The following is a 16,241-nucleotide window of genomic DNA, read 5'->3' as shown; positions in this document are numbered from 1 at the left end:
AGCTAACGATTAAAGGTTTCTTTACAGACCAAAATATATTTAATCAACTTGTCAGAAATAGGAGAAAAAAGGGCGCAATGAGGGGCCTCTTTTTTTTGGGACACCCTGTATGTTCATGTATTAAAGGTCCTCTGAAGATGAGGATTAAGTTTTTTCTTAATATCTCAAAAACAGTTTTGATGGAGTTGGGCCCTTCTTCCACTCAGGTATTCAATTATTACAAAACAAGCGTAAATATGCCAAGACAATAGATTGTTCTTACAATACTACTTGTTTGTATATGCTTGTAATATAATTTATTTGCTCAAACTCCATAATGGCGCATGGATTAATTTAGCTTTCATCAGAAGCACTCTATATGCTTGTAGATGAGGTTTTACGGTATATCACTTTCATGCCATATAACTGATACCGACAAAATATCTCACATAATACATAATTTGTGACACAATCTTCTCCATGGAGGCCAAAGGAGGCATTTTTGAATGAGTTACTATAATTTTTACCTTATACAAACATTAGACTATCATAATACTAAAAACACCAAGTTCCAATTTCTGGAAGCTTGGCTAGTGGCTTGGCTTCCTAAGCCAACAGGCTAGTCCTACCAATGTGGATCCATTTTATTGATTATCTTTGTAGATGATGTACAATGTTAAATGGTAAGGAATGGTATATAGGACTAATTGTGCTTAGCCTGCTGGCTTAGGAAGCCTGACCTGACCACTAGCCATGCTCAGAGAAACCGACCCAAAAGGTCTACCTTGGTTCTGAAGTTGTGAGATATCTATTTTCTTATGTATTTTATTGTGTGTGTTTTTTTAATTCCATTTATTCCTATTATATTCCAATTTCAAATTTGCCACCTTTGTTGCTCAGATATGGAGTATAAAGGCCAACAAAATTGTTGTGTTGCCCTCAAGTGGGAAAATGGGAAAGTTGGGTCAGTCGGATTTTTTTATTTTTAAATTTTTTTAAACCTTCAGTTTTTAAAAATCCCCTCAAATATTAAATAATACTTCTCCAATTAGGGGACATTTGTCAATTTTGACTTCTGGATACTTGTTAGACATGTTCAACCAAGATGAAGTGTCTGATCCTTTTATTTCTAACTATGATACAGTTTCCTCTATTTCTCATTTCAGCTGCTTTCAGCTGGTGAAATCCATAAGCTTATCCGCAAACTGAAAAACAACTCTGCCGCCGGTGTAGATGGGATCACCAGTGTGATGCTGAAGAACACAGCCTTTTCTGTCTCTCCTCTCCTTGCTCAACTGTTCAATCTATCCCTTCATACTGGCTGCGTCCCAAGCGCGTGGAAGCTTTCCCGTGTGATTCCGATCTTTAAATCTGGTGACCGCCAGTCTGCCTCCAACTACCGTCCCTATATCGCTTCAGCCGATCATCAGTAAACTCATGGAAAGAGTCATTTACCAGCACATCCTCCAACATCTCAATCAGAACAACATTCTCACTCCCGGCAATTTGGTTTTCTCCCCAAGTCCTCAACCTCTGATGCCTTAACAACAGCCCTTCATGACTGGTATAATGCTCTGGAGAAGCGGCACGATGTTGCTGTGGCCCTCTTTGATCTTACAAAGGCTTTCGACAGAGTACCCCATGGTCCTTTGCTGCTAAAACTCAGATCTGTTGGCATCACTGGTCCACTCATGTCCTGGTTACGTTCGTATCTTTCCAACAGAACGCAGGTAATAGCGGTTCATGGCGTTACTTCTGATCCGGCCCCTGTCATCTCTGGAGTACCTCAAGGCTCTGTCCTGGGCCCTCTTCTTTTTCTTATCTATGCTAACGATCTTTGCCTTTCTAATTTCTCCCAGGACAGTGCCTTGGTGCTCTATGCAGATGACACCACACTTTATAAGCCTCTTACTTGCAATTCTGATTTAACGGGCTTCCAAGAGGACATTAATGCTATCCATAACTGGTTCCGTTCCAACCATCTCTCAGCCAATGCCAGCAAAACCAAGACCATGATAATATCAACAAAAAAGGAACCCTACCCACAGATGCAACTCTATATGAATCAACAGCCCATTGAAAGAGTTAGCTCTGTTAAATTTCTAGGCATATGGATCAGTAACAATCTCTCCTGGAAAGTCCATGTTGATAGCATTTGCAAGAAAGCTCGTAGAACTATAGGCTTCCTTCACAGATCTTTCCACAATGCCCCACTCCATATCCGCCGTTCTCTATATCTGGCTCTTGTTAAGTCCAACCCTTGAATATGGCTCAATCACATACCACCCTTTAAACCTGACGCTCACAAACCGGTTAGAATCCACCCAGCGCTTTGCCTTCCGTATGATCTTGCAGGAATGGAAGCTTTCCCATGAGGATCTACTTTCAAAAGTAGACCTCCCCTCCTCTCCAAACGTCGCGATCTGGCCACACTCTGCCACTTGTACAAAATCCTTCACAAGCTTTGCTCTTCGCCAAACCCATTTAAACTGCACCCGGCGCCCTGGCCTTCATAATCTCAACAGCTGCGCCCTTGTTATTCCGTTTTCCCGTCTCTCCTGTCTCAAAAAATCTTTTTTCCCATATGCACCTACCCTATGGAATTACCTTCCTGACACTGTAGTCAAATCTCCATCCCTGGCTGCCTTCAAATCTGCCATTAATGACCAGGTGTGCTAGCCATCTCCTTCTCCACCTCATTTGTTTTGTCTTGATTTATTTTTCTCATCCATTTTTGTCTGTCCCTTTTATTTTGTGTTTGGTGTAATTAGGCCACCCTTTAATTTAGTGCATAGGCACTATTGGGTTCTCGCCTGGTCTCTGACCGAATTGTTATAAATAAACATGTAATATAATCAATTTAAGACTAGTCTTTCAATAAAACATTAATCTTAAGTGAAAAACATTGACTTTTTGAACAAATTTGTGAAAATCATCATTCAAAAAGAAAATTGCGTCTCTGATTTTTCAGGATTTAGGGTCGGTCGATTGAGGGCAACACAACAATTTTTTTTTGCCTAATACTCCTGCAATACTTTTGGTTTTGGTTCTCATAAAAAATTAGATCCTGAAGAAAATGGTGATGTTTCCGTTATCCCTTGCAACATCCTCTCTAAACTAAACATTTTAAATTGAATTGATTCGTACCGGAATTCTCCCCCACCTTCGAATAAAATTGCAATATTTGGTGAGTAGACTCCAGCATTTGAGTCCCAGGTCTCAAAATAAGCCAAGTCTGAGTAGGCACAAGCATTTGCATGGATAACCCATGGCTTACTCCACGTTCGGCAGCCATCTTTGCTGATTTTCACCGCCATGTTTCGTCTGGTTGTAAACGATGCTGGGTTGGAGAAGACGACCCATGTGTTGGATGGTGAAAGTGGCTGTGGGGCTGTAAAACCTATCGTGCTACCCTGTATCAATATAAACATGGATGATAAGATTAATGAGCACAGGCTTTTTCAATTAAATTCAAAGCACTATATTTCAAAACAATATGAAGCAAGCAATGTACATGTATACCACAAGCCTATAGCGGACAGTCAAATGAAATAACAAAGGTAAAACAAGAAAAGAGACATCACATAAAAACAAACAAATCTGTGATGGACAAGACAATAAGATCAAAAGATCTTGATATGGTTTAAATCCCCGGGCATGTGCCATTACCATTAACTACATCGACACATCTGTGGAATTTGCGGCGCTTTGTGTTGGCGGTTGGCACAAAAGTCAGGTGAAAGATAAACTCTCGCTTGGTGCAGGGACATATACGTCTAGCACGTCTTGTACTTCCATGCTTAGTGCTTGCGGTTACATTGAATTGATAAACAAGTATGATTGACAGTGTGTGTCTGAGACGAATATACCTCGTCTCAGGTGTGTGTTAGGGACAAAGTCCTGCTCGAACTATAACATTTTACTTGGGCTTTTGCTATTAATAAACTGGTAGATTCTAAAATCAGAATTATTCAGTATGAAGTTAGCCATTATAATTATGCCATTAAAATATGTTCCATTCAATAATATCGGACTGTGTATACTTTACTTTTACTGTTACCAATTTAATATAAACATTTTTGTGACCATTTACTAGTATTGAATACTTTAATTGTAATAAATATCAGTATAATATCAAGTTCAACAGAATGCATTCATCATGATTAATAACATATTTTTATTTATCAAAAATTGACTATGGCATAGTCTAGCATTTCTTTGGTGTTTTGGGAAAAAATATATATCTATATTTTCAATATGAAAGGTCAAAGTTTTCATATGATATGGACGCTTTTCATCCCAGCTACATACACTTTAAATACCTATCATTAGATTTATACAATTTACTTCGAGGACTGTCAAATTTCAAAATATCAATTTTTAATCGTTTGCCATAAAATATGTATTACATTGCGAATTTCAAAAAATCATCATCAGGACATTCCTCGTATATTCCAAATATAGTTTGATATGTTTGATGTGCTCTCAATAGTGAAAACGTCACTATCCGAGATCTTAACTCCAGAGGCATTACTAGCTGAATTTTCAGCCTCAAGAACTATTTTTTAGATTGGAAAGCCTATATCATATATAATGAGCCAATCAGGGATTGAATGTTTGAATGAACCAATACAAATGTGTGTCTGTTGAAAACACATACTCTTTTCTGCAATTTATACTCGAACATTTTTGTGGAAAAGTGAATCGCACCAATGATCAGTGTACAAAATCGCCATCGTGCTGAGCATGCGTGCAATTTGCTTTTCTGCAAAAGCAATTTGCTTTTCTGCAAAAGCAATTCGTTTTTCTGCAAAAGCGACTGGGTATGGACTGACGCCCTCAGTCAGTCAACGTTCACTAACAAGCATTGCACACATTGCACAGTTTGTGACGACAAGGATTCAGTCTACAAGGAGTATAAAGTAAACTCAGCTTTACACAATGACTAATATAGTGACAAAAGGCTGTGTTCATGTACCATTACTCAGCCAAACACCGGGGGATACTCAGTACAAATCCAGGGATGTAGCTACAGTGGGCGGTGGTGGGCGGCAGAGCCCACCACTCACGTTTTGGAGCCCATCACACAGCTTCAATTTTGGCACTGGAGCCCACCACTCAGAGGCCAAAATTGCACTATTTTATTGGATAAGTCAAGAATTTTGTCCATTTTGGCAAAAAATTGCCAAATATGCAAGATTTTCTTTAAATGCCGCCCACCACTAAAACTATTCTATAATTCTGTATGTGCCGCACACATGGGTAGCAGTTTTGGTCTTTTGGTATATCAATGGCCCTTTTTCTAGGCCAATTTTGGTGTATGGATGGGTCCTTTTTCAAAATTTTCATCGGAAAATACCCCAATTTTGCCTCCATCTAGCCAAAATCTTTAAAATTTCGCCAAAATTTGGGGGAAAATTGGTAAAAACCTAAGATAATCTGGGTTAAATTTGGCCGAAAATTTTGACTTTTGGTACATCGATATATGATGGGTCAAAATTTCTTGCAAAATTGATAGGTCTACTTTCAAATCCTCAGCTGCACACCCCTACCAAAAACGAACTTGAGTACCCCCCGGGCAAGTATGGCAGAGTAGGGCCCGGATGTCCATAGAAACTGCAGTAAAAATTGTCTCCTACTGCACAGATACAAAGAGCAAGTAACTGCTATATATATATATATTATAAATAATACAAACCTGACATCCACCACCAAAGGTTGCCCTTGTTGTGTTATCTTCCAATAGGAACGGTCCTTGCAGAGTGTTGGTATGATTACTTGCAAATGATGTGTCATTACGTGGTTTATATCCTGGTTCTTGTAGGGACCGAGCAAACCTAGGTGTACCAAAACTTGCGCCCCCGTCATTACTGAATGCCAAAAGGCGAGGCTGATCCGGATGTAGTGTCCTTGCATTAATACAGAGTTCATTGTCAAGCTCTACTGCCTGTTTGAAGGGGAAAAAATCATGTTCATTTTGTACGATCAAGGTATGACATATACATGTATCTCTACCTAAGGCACCAGAAACAAATTTGTTCGATCTTTGGATCGACTGTCGATGCTGCTTCGATGCTTGTTATTAATGAACTATTAACTAATTAATCAGAGTTAAAGCTAAATTTATATTGGTCAATATCACTACAGGCACAAATTACTATTTTATCAAAATTAACAATGGTAAATTAATTGATTTCATAATTAATAATAAGGATCGACCAAGCATCAATGGTCGATGGAAAGATCGAACTAATTTGTTTCTATTGGCTAAATGGAAGTCTATGGAAAAGGAATAGCGTGGAGATGTAAAGCAAACTTATACGCTATTCAAATTTGGTACACTCATCTTAGTGCTTTCGCCGGGTCAACCGGCATCTCCATATACTGTGACAATCAAGCCCAAAGACTTGCACTAAAACTAATTTCAGTTTATGCATTCTAGTTTTTGGAAAAGACATGTTTCATTCTTCTAACCAATCATTTAATTAATGTAACACCAGAAAGTGAAAAGTAGGGCAATTTTAGGCATTTTCTCAAGATTTTGAATGCTTAGACTTGTTCCAAGTCTTTGATTTTTGTGACTCGAAAATATGCCGAAAATGCATGCTTTTGGCTCTTTTTTCAAGAAATTAGTAAAATAGTGAACTTTTTCTTTTATCTTCAGTTAGTACTAAACGATTGATTAGGATTGAATTATGTTTCACTTTGGGAGAACTTGATAATATTTTTTGAATCCCAAAAAATTAGTGCTATATTTTTCTTTAATAGGGAACACAACAATTTCAGTGGGATTAATGAATGACCACTCATTTTCAGAAGTTTTGCGGTTGATTTCTCAGTGTGATTAGACATAACAAAAGACGCATTTTTCAGTGCTATTCCAATGGTATTATCTAATTTATAATTTTCAGTGTTACTGTGCAGTTTCAGTGTGATTTTCAGTCTCAATATCTCATAGTGTATAACTTACTGTTGCTTCATCACTAAATATTGCAATGCCATTTGTATCTTCCCTATAGCCAAAGCGGCCTCCTGGATGCCATGTTTTACCATGATCATCACTGTATATCACATTTGTTTGAGGGAATGTCCCATGTTTAAAACCTGCAAAGTGTAATGTATACATAATGACAGTGAGAAATGGGTGTTAGCTCAAGTACAATAGAAAATGGCAGAAAAATAATGAATTGGAAACATTTTGAACAGGGAAGAAAGTAGGGAAGAATAATTAATGTACATTCATGTAGTGCATACAGTTTTCTTGCACACCCAAGTCGGTATATATCTCTTCAGGGCCCATACCTATTTACCAATGCACATGCTTCCCCAGCCAAGCTCCAGCTTACGCAGCCACAATGCTTCCATTGAATGAGCGATGGCCGTTAATATTCTGTGCTCTATCATTTTGGTTTAAATTTGAGTGCTAAGTCTAAGTAAAATATAACGTCTTCTCCAGTAATATGTTCTATTGGCTAGACACACCCAACATACGAAACATATGAACCAAATCAGGGGGACGTCTACAGAGTAACAATAAAAGCAAAACTTCTGACAAGGGAAAAGGGCAAAGTTCAAGCAATTTAACATTAACCCCATGCCTGCTGTGTTGTGAAGCTGCAGAAACCAGCAGGAAACACCTCCTTGTCTGCTGTTCAGTATTTCTAGTGCACTTTTTGTATTCCCATTGATCCATGTTGTTTTTGCAGATGTGGCACTTCTGTGGGCCTTGGAGCTGGCAATTTTTGGCTATCAAACTTTACCAACTTTTAATGCCTATTATTTGCTGTTTTGTCCCCCCCCTCCTCTGCATACCGTTTGATTCTCCTTAATGTGCTGCATACCTTTTTGTTTTGAGTCAGTCACCTTTGACCAAAATCTACCGGACACTATCAGTCTGCCTGATTTCATCTGAATGCCATGCCCAGGAGCTACAAAGAAGAAAAGAAAAAAAAACCTGGTGGGTAATAGTGTGAACACTTTACAGATGAACCACTGCAATCATTCCATAAACCAAACAACTCAGGGACTAATTCATAATGTCATGAATATCCGCAATGCATGTGATCCAAAGATGTTTTGTTATTTGTAAAATTGTGATCGTATATGGAGGTCATCCATATCTCACAACTGACTGCGGGGATGCAATTGTTCTAATCTCACTAACAAATAACCTGTGTTTGTGTATCGTTTCTTAACGCGCAAACAAGCATGCGCAATCACCACTGCGTACCATAGAGTGATGGCCTTGGCTTAATGAGTTGTATTGTTTCATGATTCAATAAAGCTATACTGTACCTGGAGCATACAGTGATGGCCTTGGCTTGATGAGTTGTATTGCTTCATGATTCAATAAAGCTATACTGTACCTGGAGAATAGAGTGATAGCCTTGGCTTGATGAGTTGTATTGCTTCATGATTCAATAAAGCTATACTGTACCTAGAGCATAGAGTGATGGCCTTGGCTTCATGAGTTGTATTGCTTCATGATTCAATAAAGCTATACTGTACCTGGAGAATAGAGTGATAGCCTTGGCTTGATGAGTTGTATTGCTTCATGATTCAATAAAGCTATACTGTACCTAGAGCATAGAGTGATGGCCTTGGCTTCATGAGTTGTATTGCTTCATGATTCAATAAAGCTATACTGTACCTGGAGCATAGAGTTATGGCCTTGGCTTCATGAGTTGTATTGCTTCATGATTCAATAAAGCTATACTGTACCTGGAGAATAGAGTGATACCCTTGGCTTGATGAGTTGTATTGCTTCATGATTCAATAAAGCTATACTGTACCTGCATGGTGCATAGAGTGATTGCCTTGGCTTGATGAGTTGTATTGCTTCATGATTCAATAAAGCTATACTGTACCTGGAGAATAGAGTGATAGCATTGGCTTGATGAGTTGAATTGCTTCATGATTCAATAAAGCTATACTGTACCTGGATCATAGAGTGATTGCCTTGGCTTGATGAGTTGTATTGCTTCATGATTCAATAAAGCAATACTGTACCTGGAGCATAGAGTGATGGCCTTGGCTTCATGAGTTGTATTGCTTCATGATTCAATAAAGCTATACTGTACCTGGAGAATAGAGTGATAGCCTTGGCTTAATGAGTTGTATTATAATTGCTTCATGATTCAATAAAGCAATACTGTACCTGGAGCATAGAGTGAAGGCCTTGGCTTGATGAGTTGTATTGCTTCATGATTCAATAAAGCTATACTGTACCTGGATCATAGAGTGATTGCCTTGGCTTGATGAGTTGTATTGCTTCATGATTCAATAAAGCAATACTGTACCTGGAGCATAGAGTGATGGCCTTGGCTTGATGAGTTGTATTGCTTCATGATTCAATAAAGCTATACTGTACCTGGAGAATAGAGTGATAGCCTTGGCTTAATGAGTTGTATTATAATTGCTTCATGATTCAATAAAGCAATACTGTACCTGGAGCATAGAGTGAAGGCCTTGGCTTGATGAGTTGTATTGCTTCATGATTCAATAAAGCTATACTGTACCTGGACCATATAGCGATGCCCTTGGTTTGATGAGTTGTATTGCATGGTTCAAATCTTGTGGTTCTGTCCAAGTTAAACCTAAATCATAACTCTATAATAAAGAGTAACATAAATACAAATTAAAATCTTTTATGGGCTAACAGAGTACATCCTATGCAGAGTTATAGGGAGAATCTCAATCTATATCCGCGGATTCGATCTTTTCATCCAAATTATTAGTTTCATAAAGCTGGCGCAAGCAGATATTGTGGTGCGCATTTGTCTCAGAAAAATTGGCAATTTTAGTTTTATTTTCTTTGCAAAGCTTTAAGAAATATTATTAATTTTTTGGCCTTATACAGTTTTATTCTATATGTTCCTTAATTCATCAATAGTGTTTTATAAACTTAAGCTGGTTTCATACTACCCTGCCGCTTGCCGCTGAGCGGCGTGGCGCACCTAGGTTTCATTATCATTGAGGTATAGGACTTTTTATTTTTTCTGAGAAGAGCAGGTAGGGCAACTACTTGATTATATTTCTACATGTTCATACTATATACCCTGAAAATTTTAGAAAATTCGCACGAGTCTGTTTTTTTTAAATCACATTTTTGTTCCTAAAATGGGGTTATAGCGCCCTCAACGGGCACTCTCTCCATAGGGCTACATGTAAAGACCAGTTATAGACAAATGGCCCTAAAATAAAACCGACTCGTGCGAATTTCCTCAAATTTTGCATATGATGTAGATTTAACATCTGGAATGTAATGCAAGTGATGTCGTTGCTGCTCTTCTAAATTCATTTTTAAAATGTCCGCCCTAGACCAAGGTGCGCACGCGCATTGCAGACAAACGGACACAATCAAGGCTTGTCATTGGTTGAAACGCCCTGCCGCTTGCCGCAATGGCAAGAGGCAGGAAAGTATGCTGGGGGCATTAGTCTAACTCATGCATATCTTACACCCAGGATACACCAGTTTCTAGCATATGCATCAGAGTCTATTGTTCCATCACCTGTGTCCAGGGTCTTAGCTAGAAATTGAGGGTTGCCCGTCATTTGAATAAAATTGCCTGTCCTAATTTGACCTTTAAAACATTTCCCAGATAGCCCATTGGGGGTTCAAAGAGTTCAAATATGTGCTGATATGGCCTTGTACTACAAATTGGGTCTACTAAAAAGGTCAATTAGCTTCTCAAAACAAACAATTTATAATATAGCATCTGTCAAAGGCATTAATTTTGCCCATCCCAGGAGCAAACTGGCCGTCTAAAATGACGGCCAGACGGGTGGCTAGCTAAGACCCTGCCTGTGTCTAACAACTCATTGTGGAGTTTTGTGCCTTTGCATTTATGTGACAAGATATCAAGAAAGTGACATTATAGAGAAGCAATTTTGATTTGTACACTTCACAAAACGACCCACCCTCAGTAACAAGATTACATTGAGATATTCCTGTTGAAACCCATTATACACCCCCTATGGATTGAAGATATGACCTTAATCTTCCCCCGGGAATCTTCCCCACAATTTCAAATGTGATTACCTGAATGGGTTCTTGATTTGAAATCTACACCCCCTGTGTAGGAGAAAAGCCACAAAAGGCTACAAGAGCAAGAAACTGCAAGCGCAAGTATTCAACCACCCTTTCCCTCGCCGGGGTGTTCACTAACCCCATACCAAAAGCCACAAAAAGCAACAAGAGCAAGAAACTGAGAGCACAAGTATTCCATGTGATGCGATGGCATCATCATGCGAAAGCACATGGCTTACCTTTATAGCCATCAGTTTGGTAGTGAATGTTTCATCGCCAAGCTCATCCCATACATCAACATGGGATGGATGGATATTATAAACTAGTAGGATCATGTCAACTACCGTGTCTATTGTTGCTTGCGGACTCATCATTCTGCGCATCAAAAGTAATATGTAATAATAATTACTGTTTATGAGATACCTTTATAACCTTAAGCTCGGTAGTGAGTATTTCATCGGCAAGCTCATCCCATATTTCAACATTAGATCGATGTGCATTATAAACCAATAAGATCATGTCAATTTCTGTGTCTACAATTGGAACTGGATCCATCAATCTGTGTAATAAAAGTAATATGCAAAAGTAATCGAGCCATGTTGCACTGGATAGCAAATCAGTATAGGGAAGAAATGCATTGTGGGAAGTGTAAGATAATTTCTCAGGGAAAGTATTATATAACTTCTAAAGTTTTTTTGTTATTTGATTGGCGTTATTTTTCATCAAATGTCTTATTTATTCTCATGTTTCTAACATTGAGCCAGTTGAAATCCATACACTCTCTATAGAACCTTCACAACCTTATAATATTTCACACAGGGAGAATATATTTAATATGGGGTTATCTGAATGGGCGAGTCCATTTGAATTAATCAACAAGTTGTCAATATATAAATTTCAATCCTTTATTTTCTTTACCTGTAACCGCTCTGCCTTGCTACAATTTGCACTGGCCCCCACTCAACTTTCCAGTCTTTTCTTCTTCCACGTCGTAAGATAATATCCATTTCTCCAATGTCGCGAAAGGTTTCTCTACGCCCTTCAGCAAAGGCAAAGAACATGTCATGATGGTAGACTAGAGCAGGTATTCTGAAAAAAAAACAAGAAAAAAAAAAGAATGTTGTGTATGCAAGCCCTGGAAACTATACAAGCGCAATACAAATGTGTGTGGACAGCAAAATGCATAATTTGTGTAATAACGCAGGCTAGCAGTGCATTTTGAAGCAGAAAATTGCTGCAGGCACAACGGGAGGCTACATATAGGGGCTTTGTGAAATATAAATATTCACACAATATATCATGGAAATATTTGCATTTTGTCAAATTTTCACAGAAAAATTGGAGGGGGACGTTTATTAGAGGGGGGGGGGGGAGTGTTTATTACAGACAATACGGTAATTGACTTTCTTTGAGTTGCTTGAAGTTGTAGAGGCTATATATATATTGGGGGTCGACTCCTTACCTTGTTGTATTGTAGCCATTCATATCTTGATAAAACAATACTGCAATAAAAGTAAAACAAATGAAACATGTCTCAGTGGCAACTCCACAATATGTTCTATTGTATTAAAACACACAAGGATTGCTTAATCTATGTTGAATTTGAAATAAATGAATACAGAATTAAAGGTGGATGACCTAGTTTAAATATTTTTCAATTTTAAATTTCCCCAAAATTCTGGAAAACATGTAAATTAATTTTCTTCATTGTTTTTTTAGCAAATGTTTTTAAATTTTTCCAGAATTTGGCAAATGTAATTTTGAACAGTTACAGGGCGTCCCAAAAGTCTCGATACCATTTTAAACGTAGGCCTATATATTATAACTCTAGTATACAGCAAGCGACAAATGTATGTATCGTTGCACAGACAAAACTTGTGCAATCATTTTAACACCAAATTTGACATATATAAACCCACTAACATAATAAATATCAATGGTGAAACAGTTGGGCATATTAAGGTTAGTAACAATTTTAAACTGTTGCTAGTTTGTTAGTTCACAGCATCTTGCAAATGGTAGTGAGCTTTGGCAAAAATTGCATTGATCATTTCATAGCAAGTGTGTAGAAGAATTAAAATATCACATACTTTCATAGGGCCTGTGGTTCTTGAGTTATGATGTAAAGAGGGCTGAAAGAACAACTTTTTTGTAAAACGTACATGAACTCATTAAAAAATAAATCAATTTACTGTGATTTACCAAAACAGGGCTAGACAATTAAGGCTAAATCACATGTTTAATATTTTTCACTCACTGGCCCCGTCTTATCTTGATCAATTCTTTACAAAAATATCTCATGTTCATAATTATACCACTAGGTCTAGTGCTTCAAATTTCCATGTCCCGAGAGTAGGATCTTACACCAAAAATTCTTTTTTCTATCAATCCACACTTGATTGGAATAATTTACCATCCCAAATCAAAGCTATTATTGACAAAAATACTTTTAAATATGCCATAAAAAACACCTTGCCAGAAGTCGTTAACCCAAGAGACAGCTGCATTTGTGTAACCTGTTCCTTTCTGTCCTTTTGCTTGTTTTGTCCTCCGTACGTCCCAGGCTCCGTCTTGTCTTTATGTTGGACCCCATTGGAAATAAGTTTACACATTTGCAGCTAGACTTTATGGGTTATCCTGGCATTTCGGCTTTTTGGTGTCTTTGCTTGTATCCATGTATTTCATATGCTAAATTTATGTTAATTTGTGATTGATTATATTATTGTTCTTGTCGATTTTGCAAAATAAATATGAATGAATGAATGAATGAATGAATGTTTCCAAATATGTATTTTGATTTCCCCTCGCCCAATCCTAAGGAAAGATATGACAGTTCAAAAATATCATGACTTTTGGGACACCCTGTATATAACCAAAAATGAGTATACACATTTGTGGGCCAATTTGTCAACTTCGGTATATTTTGGGGGCATGTTTCTTACCGGGGGATACTCAGTACAAATGACCATACGGGACGTGCATAAACATGGGTAGCATTTTCAGCCTTTTGGTATATCAATGACTCCTTTTTCAAAGCCTATTTTGGTATATGAATGGGTCCTTTTTTCAAAATATTCTCAATTTTTTCGGAAAACAGCCCAATTTTTCTTTAATCTAGCCAAAATTTTCCCAAAATTTTGAAGAAATTTGTAAAAACTAAGACAATTTTGGTTGAATTTGGCCTAAAATTGTGACTTTTGGTATATCAATGGGTCCAAATTTCTTGAAAATTTGGTATATTTATGGGTCCATGCACTTCCAAAGTCTCAGCGGCACGTCCCTACCAAAACCAAACTTGAGTACCCCCCTGGGTTTCTTAAATCCCAGCTGTGCATCCCTATATACTCAATTAATCCTGGAATTAACCATTAATATTGCTTACCCTCTGCTTCTGTTTCCACAGGTGTTGCTGGTTTAAAACCTCTAGCCCGTACATCATCGTTGCTGACTTTCCCTGATGTATCATCATATACCCTATTCCTTGGTGTCCTCATACGACTTGCTAGCCATATCAACGCCAACACTCCACAGCCTAATATGACGAGTAGCTCTCTGCTTTTCATGATGATAAACGATGGTGTTGCTCCTAGTTTTACTTTTTAATTTAGGCTTGTAGTCTGTGGGTTTTTTGTGTTTTCGTATATAATCTGGTTGTGACATGACACTGCAGATTTAATGGAAACAATATCAATCATAATACGAGTGGATATTCATACGTAGTGGTAGATAAAATGATTAAAGAGTTTAACTTCAACACTACACTATTTTTCGCTCACCTGGAACGTTTTCACTATAGTTCGACTAGCGTCTTCAGCAGATTGTAGACAAGATATCATCACAGCATCACCATCTGCTGAAGACGCTAGTCGAACTACCATAGTGAAAACGTTCCAAGTGAGCGAAAAATATAGTGCAGTGTTGAAGTTAAACTCAACAGAGAGGTAGACAAAGGGCCTGTCAAAACTGTTCCGCTTGTCCAAATATACTCAAGTATCAAAAGGATGGTCCACTACAGAGTGATTCATGCAACATGAATAGGGGATTAAACAAGGCGGTTCTCGAACCACGAGTCTCGCCTGCTTTTGCGACCACCTGCTTTTTCAATTACTTTTGGTAGAGGTAAATGAATTTGGCGGTTATCGGCTGGGCACGATTATTTGGCTGATGGTGACTGTACCCACCAAGTATCATGCCCATGCAACAGTTTTTACTAATTTGACCTTAGATGACCCCTGGTGACCTCGAAATGACCTTCCAAAAATTAGGCTTAAAATGTTGACTGTACCCACCAAGTTTCATGCCCATACGACTGTTTTTACTAATTTGACCTCAAATGACCCCTGGTGACCTCAAAATGACCTTCCAAAAATTTGGCTTAAAATGTTGACTGTACCCACCAAGTTTCATGCCCATACGATTGTATTTACTACTTTGACCCCAAATGACCCCTGGTGACCTCGAAATGACCTTCCAAAAATTTGGCTTTAAATGTTGACTGTACCCACCAAGTTTCATGCCCATCCAACAGTTTTTACTAATTTGACCTCAGATGACCCCTGGTGACCTTGAAATGACCTTCCCAAAATGTGGCTTTAAATGTTGACTGTACCCACCAATTTTCATGCCCATCCAACACTTTTTACTAATTTGACCTCAGATGACCCTGGTGACCTCGAAATGACCTTCCAAAATTTGGCTTTAAATGTTGACTGTACCCACCAAGTTTCATGCCCATACGACAGTTTTTACTAATTTGACCTCAGATGACCTCTGGTGACCTCGAAATGACCTTCCAAAAAGTTGGCTTTAAATGTTGAATGGACCCACCAAGTGTCATGGACATATGACAGTTTTACTAATTTGACCTCAGATGACCCTAGATGACCTCAGTGACCTTGACCCACTAACCAATACAAACCGGTTCTGTCTCGGGTCAAGATGCACCCACCCACCAAGTTTGAGGAACGTGCGACTCATAGTCTCCGAGAAAATAGGCGGAAAGCAAACTTTAACCAAAACTTTAACCAAATTTGTCACATACACCCCGCCTACACACATCTGCACGGAAAAAAGATTATATAGTCTCCTGCCTTATCAGGCGAGACAAAAACTGTGAAGTAGGACCATGTGCTTCTTTTGTCCTATTTGCCATCAAGATTTCGAATGAAAACAGTTCAGACCCAGAACAGGATCATGTCAGAAATTAATATTTTGTTCTGGGTCTGATTATTCG

At 38.2% G+C, this 16,241-nt stretch overlaps 1 protein-coding gene across 2 annotated transcripts; it reads right to left on the bottom strand.

Annotated features, from left to right (window-relative positions):
* Window positions 1-2,824: 2,824 nt before the first annotated feature.
* LOC140139483 (sialidase-3-like) lies at window positions 2,825-14,631 on the bottom strand. Of its 2 annotated transcripts, none has more exons than XM_072161219.1 (9): window positions 14,391-14,631; window positions 12,471-12,510; window positions 11,927-12,097; window positions 11,432-11,567; window positions 9,498-9,588; window positions 7,821-7,907; window positions 6,950-7,083; window positions 5,678-5,926; window positions 2,825-3,392 (listed from the first exon to the last, which is right to left on the bottom strand). In XM_072161219.1, exons 1-9 carry the CDS (start codon window positions 14,569-14,571, stop codon window positions 3,030-3,032), a joined length of 1,452 nt encoding a protein of 483 aa, XP_072017320.1. In that variant the 5' UTR covers window positions 14,572-14,631; the 3' UTR covers window positions 2,825-3,029. The 2 variants fall into 2 exon arrangements, with proteins under 2 accessions (XP_072017320.1, XP_072017321.1); XM_072161220.1 differs by lacking the exon at window positions 11,432-11,567 and adding an exon at window positions 11,248-11,383.
* Window positions 14,632-16,241: the final 1,610 nt, after the last annotated feature.

This window comes from Amphiura filiformis, chromosome 18, assembly GCF_039555335.1.
Source record: "Amphiura filiformis chromosome 18, Afil_fr2py, whole genome shotgun sequence".
NCBI lineage: Eukaryota > Metazoa > Echinodermata > Ophiuroidea > Amphilepidida > Amphiuridae > Amphiura > Amphiura filiformis.
Note: the sequence above shows the minus strand (reverse complement) of the source record. Positions and strands in the feature narration are given on the sequence as shown.